Genomic DNA, 11,531 nt, shown 5'->3' with positions numbered 1-11,531 from the left:
AGGCTCCCCACTGAGCAGAGAGCCCGATGCGGGACTCGATCCTAGGACCCTGAGATCACGACCTGAGCCGAAGGCAGCAGCCCAACCCACTGAGCCACCCAGGGGCCCCTTATTTTATTTTTTTAAAAGATTTTATTTGACAGAGGGAGATCATATGGAGGCAGAGAGAGAGGGGGAAGCAGACTCCCTGCTGAGCAGAGAGCCTGATGTGGGGCTCGATCCCAGGACCCTGAGATCATGACCTGAGTTGAAGGCAGAGGCTTTCACCCACTGAGCCACCCAGGCGCCCCAAGGACACTATTTTTTAAATTCACCTAGGGGCGCCTGTGTGACTCAGTCAGTTAGGCATCTGCCTTCGGCTCAGGTCATGATCCCAGAGTTCTGGGATCAAGCCCTGTGTTGGGCTTTTGGCTCAGCAGGGAGTCTGCTTCTCCTCTCTCTGCTGTTTACCCTGCTTGTGCTCTCTCTCTCAAATAAATAAAATCTTTTAAAAGGGGGGGGGCACCTGGCTGGCTCAGTGGGTCAAAGCCTCTGTCTTTGGCTCAGGTCATGATCTTAGGGTCCTGGGATCGAGTCCCACATCAGGGTCTCTGCTCAGCAGGGAGCCTGCTTCCTCCTCTCTCTGACTGCCTCTCTGCCTATTTGCGCTGTCAAATAAATAAATAAATAAAATCTTAAACAAACAAACTCATCTTTTATTTTGCCATCTTTGGTGTTTTTTGCCTCTCATGGGCCTACTATGGCTGCCACAGTTCCAGACATCACATCTCAACCTCCAAAGGCTTCACCTCCAAACAGCTGCCCTGTCACTTCCTGGCTGAAAGTAGGACACATCTATGCCCAAAGCAATCCCTGTTAGGGGGAATGGAATATCTGGGGTAAAAGAACCAGTTAAGAACTGGTATCTAGGAGGGATGCCTGGGTGGCTCAGTCGGTTAAACTTCTGCCTTTGGTTCAGGTCATGATCCCAGGTACCTGGGATCCAGTCCTAAATTCTGCTCCTTGCTCAGTGGGGAGCCTGCTTCTTCCTCTGCCTGCAGCTCCCCCTGCTTGTGTTCTCTATCTCTCTGACAAATAAATAATCTTAAAAAAAAAAAAAAAAAAAAAAAAAAAAAGACTGGTACCTGGAGGTGGAAGAGACCCAGTAGCTCCCCCCCCCGACTTCATTCCCTCTTTTTTTTTTTTTTTTAAGATTATTTATTGGGCTCCTGGGTGGCTCAGTGGGTTAAGCCCCTGCCTTCGGCTCAGGTCATGATCCCAGGGTCCTGGGATCGAGTCCCACATCAGGCTCTCTGCTCAGCAGGGAGCCTGCTTCCTCCTCTCTCTCTGCCTGCCTCTCTGCCTACTTGTGATCTCCCTCTGTCAAATAAATAAATAAATAAAATCTAAAAAAAAAAAAGATTTATTTGAGACGTAGCAAGGAGAGCACGAACAGGAGGGAAGGGGAGAAGCAGACTCCCTGCTGAGCAAGGAGCCCAATAAGGAGCTTGATCCCAGGATCCCAGGATCATGACCTGAGCTGAAGGCAGATACTTAACCGAGGCATCTCAGGGTTGATTCCTTCTGAGGCCTCTTCCCTTGGTTTGTAGATGGCCATCCTCTCCCTGTGTTTCACAAGATCTTTTCCTTTGTACATGTCTGTGTCCACTTCTCTTTCTCCTCCTCCTTCTTTATTTGAGAGAGAGAGCATGAGTGGTGGGGAGGGGCACAGGAAGAGGGAGAAGCAGGTTCCCCGCTGAGCAGGGAGCCCAGCATAGGGCTGGAGCCCAACATGGGGCTCGATCCCAGGACCCTAAGATCATGACCTGAGCTGAAGGCAGAGGCTTAACGACTGAATCTCCTACGGTGCCCCTAATCTCTTCTTTTAAGGACTCCAGTAATTGGATTATGGCCCATCGGTATGACGTGAGTTTACTTTAATTACTCTTTAAAGACTCTATCCAAATATAATCACATTCTGAGGTACTGGGGTTAGGACATGAATTTGGGGAGTGGGATACAATTCAGCCCCATAACTGGTTACCTCTCCACTCAGGTCCCGTGCTGGTCACCAGGAAGCCAGCACTGACCCAGCTACAAAAGGTCTCTGAGTATGCACCGAGGTCCAGGGGACTTCAGGAGTGCATGGTGGGGACAGCAGCCCTGACTTCCAGAGCCCGAGGAGCTGAATGGCGGAGATCTGAAGGGTGAGGGGTGGAACAGAACAGGAGGGGGAAGAAGGCTCGCCTGAGGGCGGGGATAGTGAAGGCAGAACTTGTGTGTGTGGGGGGAACTGTGGCCTCCCCCGTTTTCCCACCTGAGGGGATCCTTCTATTCAAGCCACGGCCTCTGGTTATCACTGCAGTTGCAAAATGTTTACCCATCCAGAGTCCATTAATAATTCTGCCCTGTCCTTTTCCGTGCTGTAAATTTGTAAATGTATGCTTTCACACATTTGGGCTTTCAGTTTTGGATTTCCATTTTTTTCCCCTCCCAAATTGTTATAATTACAGTTTATCTTGAATTTATAGGCTCTTCTGACTGCTGATGGAATTTACCAGGACAAGATAAACTCTCCCCCTTTCTTCACAGCTGGCCATAAGCAGAAGCTAGTCAGCAACCTAAAGATGTAATTTGCAAATGTGATTTTTTTTTTAAAGATTTTATTTTGCCAGAGAACGAGAGAGCATAAGCATGGGGAGCGTCAGAGTGAGAAGGAGAAGTAGGCTCCCCGCTGAGCAGAGAGCCCAATTCGGGGCTCGATCCAGGACCCTGAGATCATGACCTGAACCGAAGGCCAAGGTTTAACCCAGGTGCCCCTCTTTCTGAGTTCTGAGGATGGTTCTGGTTCACCTAAATGCTGGCTGGGGCTAGGAATCCACTTAAAGGCGTCTTCATTCACACATCCAGTGGTTGGCACTGACTCTTGCCTTGAACCTCAGCTGGGGCTACTGACCAGAATTGCTACACATTGCCTGTCCCTGTGGCTTGGGCTTCCGCACAGTATGGCATCTAGGCTCCAAGGGCAAGAGTTCCAAGTCTCTTTGAAGCAGTCTCCTCTCTGACTCCCTAGCCTTGGAAACCAGCATCGTCTCCCCTCTCTGTTTGCTGATGTGTCACTAGAGCCGGCTTGTATTTAAGGGGAAGCATCTAGACTCCACCTCTTCATGGGAGGGAGGTCACATAAAATATTTAGGAAGTGCCTGGCACATAATTAATACTCAATAGGGCGCCTGGGTGGCTCAGTGGGTTAAGCCGCTGCCTTCGGCTCAGGTCATGGTCTTGGGGTCCTGGGATCGAGTCCCGCATCGGGCTCTCTGCTCAGCAGGGAGCCTGCTTCCTTCTCTCTCTCTCTGCCTGCCTCTCTGTCTACTTGTGATTTCTCTCTGTCAAATAAATAAATAAAATCTTTAAAAAAATTAATACTCAATAAATGTAGACATCATCTGTTATCACTCTTGCTGCTATATATTCTATTATTGTGACAAGGATAAGCATTCAAGGAAGAAAGTAGATAAGCCTCCCCCTCTCTCTCTCTGCCTGCCTCTCTCTCTGCTTCCCCTTCTGTCTTTGCCTGCCTCTCTGCCTACTTGTGATCTCTGTCAAATAAATAAATAAAATCTTAAAAACAAAAAACAAAAAACCAGAAAGAATGATTGTTGTTTTCTACCACTAAGTTTGGAGTTGCTACTCAGCAATGTATAACCAGAACAATTGGCATTCGCTCATTTAATTAATTTTAATTTAATTAATTTAATCCCAACAACCCTAGGCAAGGAACGATTCTCCCCATTTGATAAAGAAACAGAGTGACTGGGGAACATTCACAAAGTTGTGGCATGAGTAACTGGTAGAACTGGCATGTGAACCCAGGTGGACCTACTCCAGAGTCAGGTCATAGCTGCCTCTCTAGGGCCCATATATCTTGATTCCCTCCCCAGCACTCCTTTCCCTTCGGGTCCCAGCACCTGATTTTCCTTTGGGAGCAGCTCTCCACCATCCTCAGTCCATGCAGTTCAGATGGAACTGACCCTACTTTGGGCCTTCAGGCACAAGCCCATAACCCACATCAGGCCAGCGAGAGCACAGCATTCCTCTGGGGACAGTGATTGGTTTGGTGAGGGGCTCATGCTGAGGCAGGGTCACTGAGTGCCAGCACTGGAAACGTTGCTTGCTTAACAGAGAAATAGGCCTATTTTAACCACAGAATCATGTAGTTGCTGGTCCCATCTTTGCTGTTGCGAGGAAATCCTGTCCGGAAGTATAGTCAAGAGAAAGGTAAAGGGGTGCCTGGGCGGCCCAGTGGCTTAAGCCTCTGCCTTTGACTCAGGTCATGATCTCAGGGTTCTGGGATTGAGCCCCACATCGGGCTCTCTGCTCAGCGGGAAGCCTGCTTTCCCCCTCCTCACCCTGCCCTACTTGTGATCTCTGTCTGTCAAATAAATAAATAAAATCTTTTTTTTAAAGATTTTTTTAAATTTATTTATTTGACACAGGGAGAGATCACTAGTAGACAGAGAGGCAGGCAGAGAGAGAGAGAGAGAGAGAGAGAAGCAGGCTCCCTGCTGAGCAAAGAGCCCCATGCGGGACTCAATCCCAGGACCCTGAGATCATGACCCGAGCGGAAGGCAGCGGCTTAACCCACTGAGCAACCCAGACGCCCATAAATAAAATCTTAAAAAGAGAGAGAGAGATAAAGATATAAGTAGATTCCTAACATCATTTAAGGACCTAGATATAGCCATTCCTGAAACTTCTCACTGATGGCTAAAGGTGCTTTGAACTGAGTTTGTCTCTTGCAATTGAAAGAGGCCTCTCTGCTATTCTCCCAGTGAGGCTCTTCTCTTACGCATTTCCACCTTGCCTGAGGACAGAGAATGGACCTGATCCATTCTGTGTCTGGGTACAGGAGCCATCCATCAATATTATTCTATTGAATAGAACTAAAAGGCACATTGCCCCTGTTTCCCTGGTGAGGAAATGGGCTGTCCTAAGGCTTTTGGATAAGAGCAGGATCAGGAGTAGCACTTATATCCCAAATTTGAAATCTGAGTCAAGTTCTTTGTCTTACGTGGGGAACTGGAATTTGGAAGAAAAGGGAGGAAGAAATAATGATAGGGAGATCATGCCAGCAACTGCTGGGTCGGCTTATCAGAGGGGAGGACCATGAAGTCTGTCTTGAGGTCTATACAAGTCAAGGAGCTTCCTCACGGGCCTGATGGCACACAGTGGGGAGCATAGCTCTTGCCCTTGTCAGCCCCTCTTCTGGACCCCTCTCCATTTCTGACACCTGGATATTCCGAGTAGTGAAAGTGCTCAGAATACAGGCTGTCATTTACATGCTGGTGTGTATCACTTGCTAACTGTGGGACCTGAGGATCTGAAGTTGGACACCGATCACTTTCTGCCTGCTATTTTGCCACCTAGTTCCCCAAGAAGCAGCCACATCACAGTGCTCTAGTTGGAGAATTTATTCAGGGAGGAGAGGGGAAGATGAGCTAGAATTGGATTCTTTGTCTAGTCTGGAGAAGGGCGAGTCTCTGGTACTCCAGGAAGGAGAGACAGGACTCTGGAAACTAGAAGGCAGAGCGGGAGAGAGGTGGAGCTTTGGGTATCTTGAGGGGCCGGGTCGGGGGAAGGGACTCCCATCTCCCATCCAAGGCCCGGCGCCCCCTAGGGGCCGCTGCCGCTTCCACTGCCACTCCCGCTGCCCGCGGCATCCAGGATCCAGGTGCGTGAGCGGCGGGAACGCAGGAAGGTGATTTCTCGGGCCTTCCCTTCCTGTCGGGAACCCGGCAGTTCCGTGGTGGAAATGTTGATGCAGTGACCGGCGCCAGGAGCTGCCACCGGCATCGCGTAGCCCAGAACCGAGCGGCAAAGTTCCGCCCCGTCAGCGAAGGTCTGGGGGAGGGGGTGGACTTAGGGTCCGAGTGGGCGGAGTCCCGGTACTCTGGGGGCGTGGCCTTCGGGCTGAGTGGAGGGAGAGCTGAGGGGCATGGCCTTGGAAAAGGAAAATCCCGGACTTTGCAAGTAGGGGCCAGTGTTGAGGTGCGGTCTAGGGGTGGGCAAGTACCGGCTTTGGGTCCTACGGAGAGTGTGGGGGCGGGGCCATAACAGGAACCGAGTCCTGGGAGGGCGAGTTATTTTTACTGGGTCCCATGGTTGGGGTGGGGGAGGGCCAGATTAAGGCTGAGGCCTTAGGGAAGGTGATCTGAGCTTCTGGGTCTTCCAAGGGGAATTGTGGATGGGCCTAGAGCAGAGACGGCCCCTTGGGGAGGCCAAATTCAGAGCTTACAGACTTATCCCATTATGGAGGTTGTGGTGCGGACCGGGGAAGGGTGGGAGCAGGGGCCTTGGGAGTGTCAGTCAGGACCCTGGGGCCTAGGCGGCTTAAGATAGAACATAGTAAGTGGCGGTCTCTCTCCCGCACCTCTATCTCAAGCTCACCTGCTCATAGGTAGGGCAGCCAGGTTCACAGCCCCTCTTTTCTAGGATCGGGAGCCAAGTCGGGCCGCAAATAATATCGCTTTCACATGTGGCAAACCTGTGGATGGTGTGTAGAGAGAAAGTGGGTAAAGTCTCCGCAGTCGTGTCCTAGCGGGTTTCCAGCCCTCCAAGTCTTCGCTTCATGTATGTCCCGCCCCCAGATCACCCTGCCCTACATTCTCCACGGGCCCTGGCACAGCTGACCTCATCCCAACAGACTTCGGCCAGCCCCTTGCATTCCCCACCTTCTTAGCGTCACTTTTCTATCAGGAGGCCCCGCCCCTTAAAAGCCCAGGTCTCGGAAAGGTCTCGCCTACGTACCGCCAACCTCAAAAGCCAGGTCCTTTACAGGCCCCGCCCCTTTCCACCTGGCCTCTAAACACTAGGCCTCCAATTTAGACCGCGGTCCTGTGGGAGGCAGGCCACACCCCTTCAAACACTAGGCAGAGCAAACTGCCCATCCGGCCTTTGGTCCCGCCCAAACCATAGGACACGCCCCTCGCGCCCCGCCTCCCATACCAGACATCGCAGAGCTCGGAACAGAGCGGCTGCGCCGGGCGTGCTCCCAGTAACAGCAGGCGGAAGCGACTGTGGAGGGCAACTTGGAGATGTCCCAGAAAGGATTCGCACCTGAACATCGGGAAAGATAGGATCATTTGGGTCAGGATGCGCAGGGGCGGTAGTCCCTGGCAGGGTTAACTGGAGCAATGAACACAAGGAAAGACTGGCGAGTACCGTACTCACCCGGGGCTCGGGTCCCCACAGCGTTCTGGAGCCATCCCAGGGTCCAGCGCCTCTGGTGTGTCCATCTCTGACAATAGGACAATAGGAGCATGGAGAAGGGGACTCCTGTGAGTTAGGATCTTGTATCCTCAGGATTGGGGAAGCAAGGCATGGGGGTCCCCTGAACATAACCCCAGTTACGTCAGTGCCGCCCATACATTAAACTTAAATAAAGACACTTCTCTTGGGACACAAATGCAATTTCGAATAATAATAATAGTTTATCATACTCAGCTTAATTATGTCCCTGATAATGGTATGTTTTCATATACTTACATATACCGCTTTACAATACCCCTATGAGATAGGTCTATTCCCCCCCCCCCTTTTTAAGGGTCTACAAGAAGCCCGGAGAGGCAAGTGACTTTCTCAGAATCAACCAGTTATGAAGTGGTAGACCTGGGTTTGGGATTTGAATCCAGGAAATCTGACTCCAGAATCTGTGCACTTTAACGAACGTTCCTTTTTTTTCTTTTTAAGATTTTTACTTGTTTATGACAGAGGGAGGTATCGAGAGAGGGAACACAAGCAGGAGGAAGCTGGAGAAGGAGAAACAGGCTCCCCGCTGAGCAGGGAGCCCGATGAGGGGCTAGATCCCAGGATGCTGGAATCATGATCTGAGCCGAAGGCAGACACTTAAGGACTGAGCTACGCAGGTGCCCCACTACCATTCTTTTTTTTTTTTTTTAAAGATTTTGTTTATTTATTTGACATACAGAGAGAGAGCACAAACAGGGGGAATGGGCAGAGGGAGAGGGAGAAGCAGGACCCTGGGATCATGACCTGAGCTGAAGGCAGAAGCTTAACTGACTGCACCATCCAGGTGCCCCTTTAACTACTATTCTTTAGCACAAGCCCTGACTCCCCATCTTCCCCCACACATGTGTCACCCCAAGCCCCTCTCATAAGGAGATTCTGGTATTGCTATGGTGAAATGGGATTTCTTAGGTGTTGGCGGTTAGGCAGGGTCTGGAGTGCTCACCTGCAAGGTGCAGCTGGCTTGTGCCAAGATCGGCTGCCAGCCTGTAGTGTCTCCGGGACGTAGCTGGGAGTGGGCGGCTTCCTCCACAGGCTCCCAGCAGGATCCAAGCCAGGGTCAGTCCTAGGGCCCAGGTCAGGCCCTTGGGTCGAGTGTGGCCCCTGCTGGCCATGTCCACCTGAGACAAGAATCAGCTGGGGTATGGGGTAAGGTTTGGCTGACTCTATCCGGGAGCTCAGGGTTGTACCCTCCTGATGCCAACCCAGGAGACAGTGCCAGGGAGAGCAGAGAATGAGCAGTTGATGGGGAGGCAATGATCAAGAACCTTCAAATCCCAGGGGATCATCAAGTCCTGCCTCTGACCCAGGAGTCCCTTCTCATCCATCAGACTCATGTCCCCTCCCTTTAGGCCCAAGGGCTCCCTCCTCTAGTTGGACCGTGGTGCCCCTCCCCCTCACACCCAGCAGGGTCTCCCACCCTGTTGGCCCTTAGGTGATCCCCTCTGTCTTCAGAACTAAGGGGACTCCCCAGCTTTCTCTCTCTCTCTCTCTCTTCTGTCCAGTAATTCCTCTCTCTCTCTTCTGCCCAGTCTCCTCCCTCCCTCTTGATCCGTGCTGGCCCCTCTCATGGTCACCTTCTCTCGGCCCACAATCGGCTTAGGGGCTGCCACCAGGGCTGTTCCTTCGGAGCCAAGCTTGACTGTGGCAGGACTCTAAGTTTTGCCGCTGGGGTACTAAAGCTGCTGTAGGGTAGGGGAAGCTGAGGGTCTGTGGAGACAAGACAACTCCCTCCCCTCCTCTGTTCCCTCTGGCCACTCCTCACCTGTTAACTGGACGGGTGTCTAGGGCGCTGCTGAGACACGGCAGGGTCAAGTGCAGGAAAGAGCGGTGGCCAAAGGGGTGTGGTTTGATGCAGAGGAGGAGTTTCCCATTGCTCCACCCCCTGCTCCAACTGACCAAAGGTCAGGGGACCTGGGACTGCGTTGTATGTATGTTTGCATTGACCTTTTTGTTGAGATGATGGCTTAAACTCTATGTTTATGTGTGTTGGATGAAAGTGTGTTTGTATGGCTGTGTGTGCGGAGAGAGTGTATGTTTGTTGTGTGAGGGTATAGTATGTGTGTCTCTTGGTTGACTGGTTGTGTGTGTGTGTGTGTGTGTGTGTGTGTGTATTCAAAATCTGGGTGAAGGGATGCCTGGGTGGCTCAGTGGGTTAAAGCCTCTGCCTTCAGCTCAGGTCATGATCCCGGGGTCCTGGGATCGAGCCCCGCATCAGGCTCTCTGCTCAGCAAGGAGCCTGCTTCCCCCTCTCTCTCTGCCTGCCTCTCTGCCTACTTGTGACTCTGTCTGTTAAATAAAATAAATAAAATCTTAAAAAAAAAAAAGAACAGTTCAAAATCTGGGTGAGGAAGTCTTTATGTGTTCCAAGCCAAGTGTGTCCAATTGGGTAAGATATAATAAATGTGAGGGGGGTATGTAGGGTCAGGATGGCCATCCTGTGAGAATATTGTGGATGAGTCAGTGGATAAATGCTGTTGACCATGAATGGTGTCCATTAGTGAACAAGGGGGTCTTGACCTGTGTGGAGAGGGTGTGTCTGTATCTGAAACGTGTGTGTGTGTGTGTGTGTTCCTCTGCAGTTTCTGTGAATGTGGGTTTTTTGCAAACATTTTCTCAATTCATCCATTCATTCAACAAATGTTTATGGAGCACCTATTGTGTGTCAGGTTCAGGGGACGCAGTAGTGATCAAGAAATGAAAACCTCAACCTTGGGATGCCTGGGTGGCTCAGTAAGTTAAGCATCTGTTTTTTTTTTTAAAGGTTTTATTTATTTATTTGACAGAGAGAGATGACAAGCAGGCAGAGAGGCAGGCAGAGAGAGAGGAGGAAGCAGGCTCCCCGCCAATCAGAGAGCCCGATGCGGGGCTCAATCTCAGGACCCTGGGATCATGACCTGAGCCAAAGGCAGAGGCTTTAACCCACTGAGCCACCCAGGCGCCCCTAAGCATCTGTTTTTGGCTCAGATCATGATGCCAGGGTTCTGGGATCAAGTCCTGCATAAGGCTCCTTGCTCAGCAGGGATCCTGCTTCTCCCTCTGCCTGCTACTCCCCACTTGTGTGCACTCACTCTCTCTCTGACAAATAAATAAATAACATCTTTTTATTAAAAATCTTTTTTAAAAAGACTTTATTTATTTGACAGACAGAGATCACAAGTAGGCAGAGAGGCAGGCAGAGAGAAGAAGGGAAGCAGACGCCCCGCTGAGCAGAGAGCCCAGCGCTGGGCTCGATCCCAGGATGCTGGGATCACGACCTGAGCCGAATGCAGAGGTTTTAACCCACTGAGCCACCCAGGCGCCCCTTAATTTTTTTTAAAGATTTTATTTATTTATTTGACAGAGAGAGATCACAAGTAGGCAGAGAGGCAGGCAGAGAGAGAGGGAGAGAGGAGGAAGCAGGCTCCCTGCTGAGCAGAGAGCCCGATGCGGGACTCGATCCCAGGACCCTGAGATCATGACCTGAGCCGAAGGCAGCGGCTTAATCCACTGAGCCACCCAGGCGCCCGCCCCTTAATTTTTTAAAAAAGATTTTATTTATTTATATGAGAGAGAGAACATGAGAGGGGAGAAGATCAGAAGGAGAAGCAGACTCCCGGTGGAGCTGGGAGCCTGATGCAGGACTCAATCCCAAGACTTTGGGATCATGACCTGAGTGGAAGGAAGTTGTTTAACCAACGGAACCACCCAGGTGCTCAAATAAAATCTTCTTAAAAATTCACCTTCCGAGGGCACCTGGGTGGCTCAGTGGGTTAAGCCGCTGCCTTCGGCTCAGGTCATGATCTCAGGGTCCTGGGATCGAGTCCCGCATCGGGCTCTCTGCTCGGCGGGGAGCCTGCTTCCTCCTCTCTCTCTCTCTCTCTCTCTCTCTCTCTGCCTGCCTCTATGCCTGCTTGTGATCTCTCTCTGTCAAATAAATAAATAAAAATCTTTAAAAAAAATTCACCTTCGGAGAACTTACATTCTAGTGGGAGACCCTGGCGAGAAGAGCAGTCCTGTAATGTGTATGTGAGTGTATATGTGTGTCCATGTGTTGTGCGGGTAGGATACTGTGTCTGTGTGTTGGATGAGAGTTTGTGTGTAGCTGGGCTTCTCTTGGTTTTTGTATTATGTGTGTGTGCTTGTGTCTGTTGAGTGTACATGTTACTTGTGTGTGTCTGCATTTGCTGAGTGTGTGTATGTCTGTTTTCTCAGTAGGTGCTTGCATGTGTGTGTCTTTGCAGAGCATGAGTTTATGTGTATATGTG

General features: G+C 50.8%; 1 protein-coding gene across 2 annotated transcripts; it reads right to left on the bottom strand.

Annotated features, from left to right (window-relative positions):
• Nucleotides 1-5,508: 5,508 nt before the first annotated feature.
• Nucleotides 5,509-9,086, bottom strand: RTBDN (retbindin). Of its 2 annotated transcripts, XM_044255386.1 has the most exons (6): nucleotides 9,050-9,086; nucleotides 8,231-8,405; nucleotides 7,210-7,276; nucleotides 6,985-7,095; nucleotides 6,427-6,523; nucleotides 5,509-5,880 (listed from the first exon to the last, which is right to left on the bottom strand). In XM_044255386.1, the coding sequence occupies exons 2-6, from the start codon at nucleotides 8,397-8,399 to the stop codon at nucleotides 5,653-5,655; spliced, it is 672 nt and encodes a 223-aa protein (XP_044111321.1). In that variant the 5' UTR covers nucleotides 8,400-8,405; nucleotides 9,050-9,086; the 3' UTR covers nucleotides 5,509-5,652. The 2 variants fall into 2 exon arrangements, with proteins under 2 accessions (XP_044111321.1, XP_044111322.1); XM_044255387.1 differs by lacking the exon at nucleotides 9,050-9,086 and having other exon boundaries at nucleotides 7,210-7,281; nucleotides 8,206-8,402.
• Between the last annotated feature and the right edge of the window lie 2,445 nt (nucleotides 9,087-11,531).

The sequence above is a fragment of the Neovison vison genome, chromosome 6, assembly GCF_020171115.1.
Source record: "Neovison vison isolate M4711 chromosome 6, ASM_NN_V1, whole genome shotgun sequence".
Taxonomy (NCBI): domain Eukaryota; kingdom Metazoa; phylum Chordata; class Mammalia; order Carnivora; family Mustelidae; genus Neogale; species Neogale vison.
This window is presented reverse-complemented; position numbering and strand designations above follow the sequence as displayed.

Bases quoted from the DNA above. Each gene is read 5' to 3' on its own strand.
- RTBDN (XM_044255387.1), bottom strand. From the start codon at position 8,399: ATGGCCAGCAGGGGCCACACTCGACCCAAGGGCCTGACCTGGGCCCTA. The intron at 7,282-8,205 runs CGCCAACACCTA...TATTGTCCTATT, and splicing joins CACTCCAGACCCTGCCTAAC to GTCAGAGATGGACACACCAG. The intron at 6,524-6,984 runs GTATGGGAGGCG...CACCATCCACAG, and splicing joins TCCGAGCTCTGCGATGTCTG to GTTTGCCACATGTGAAAGCG.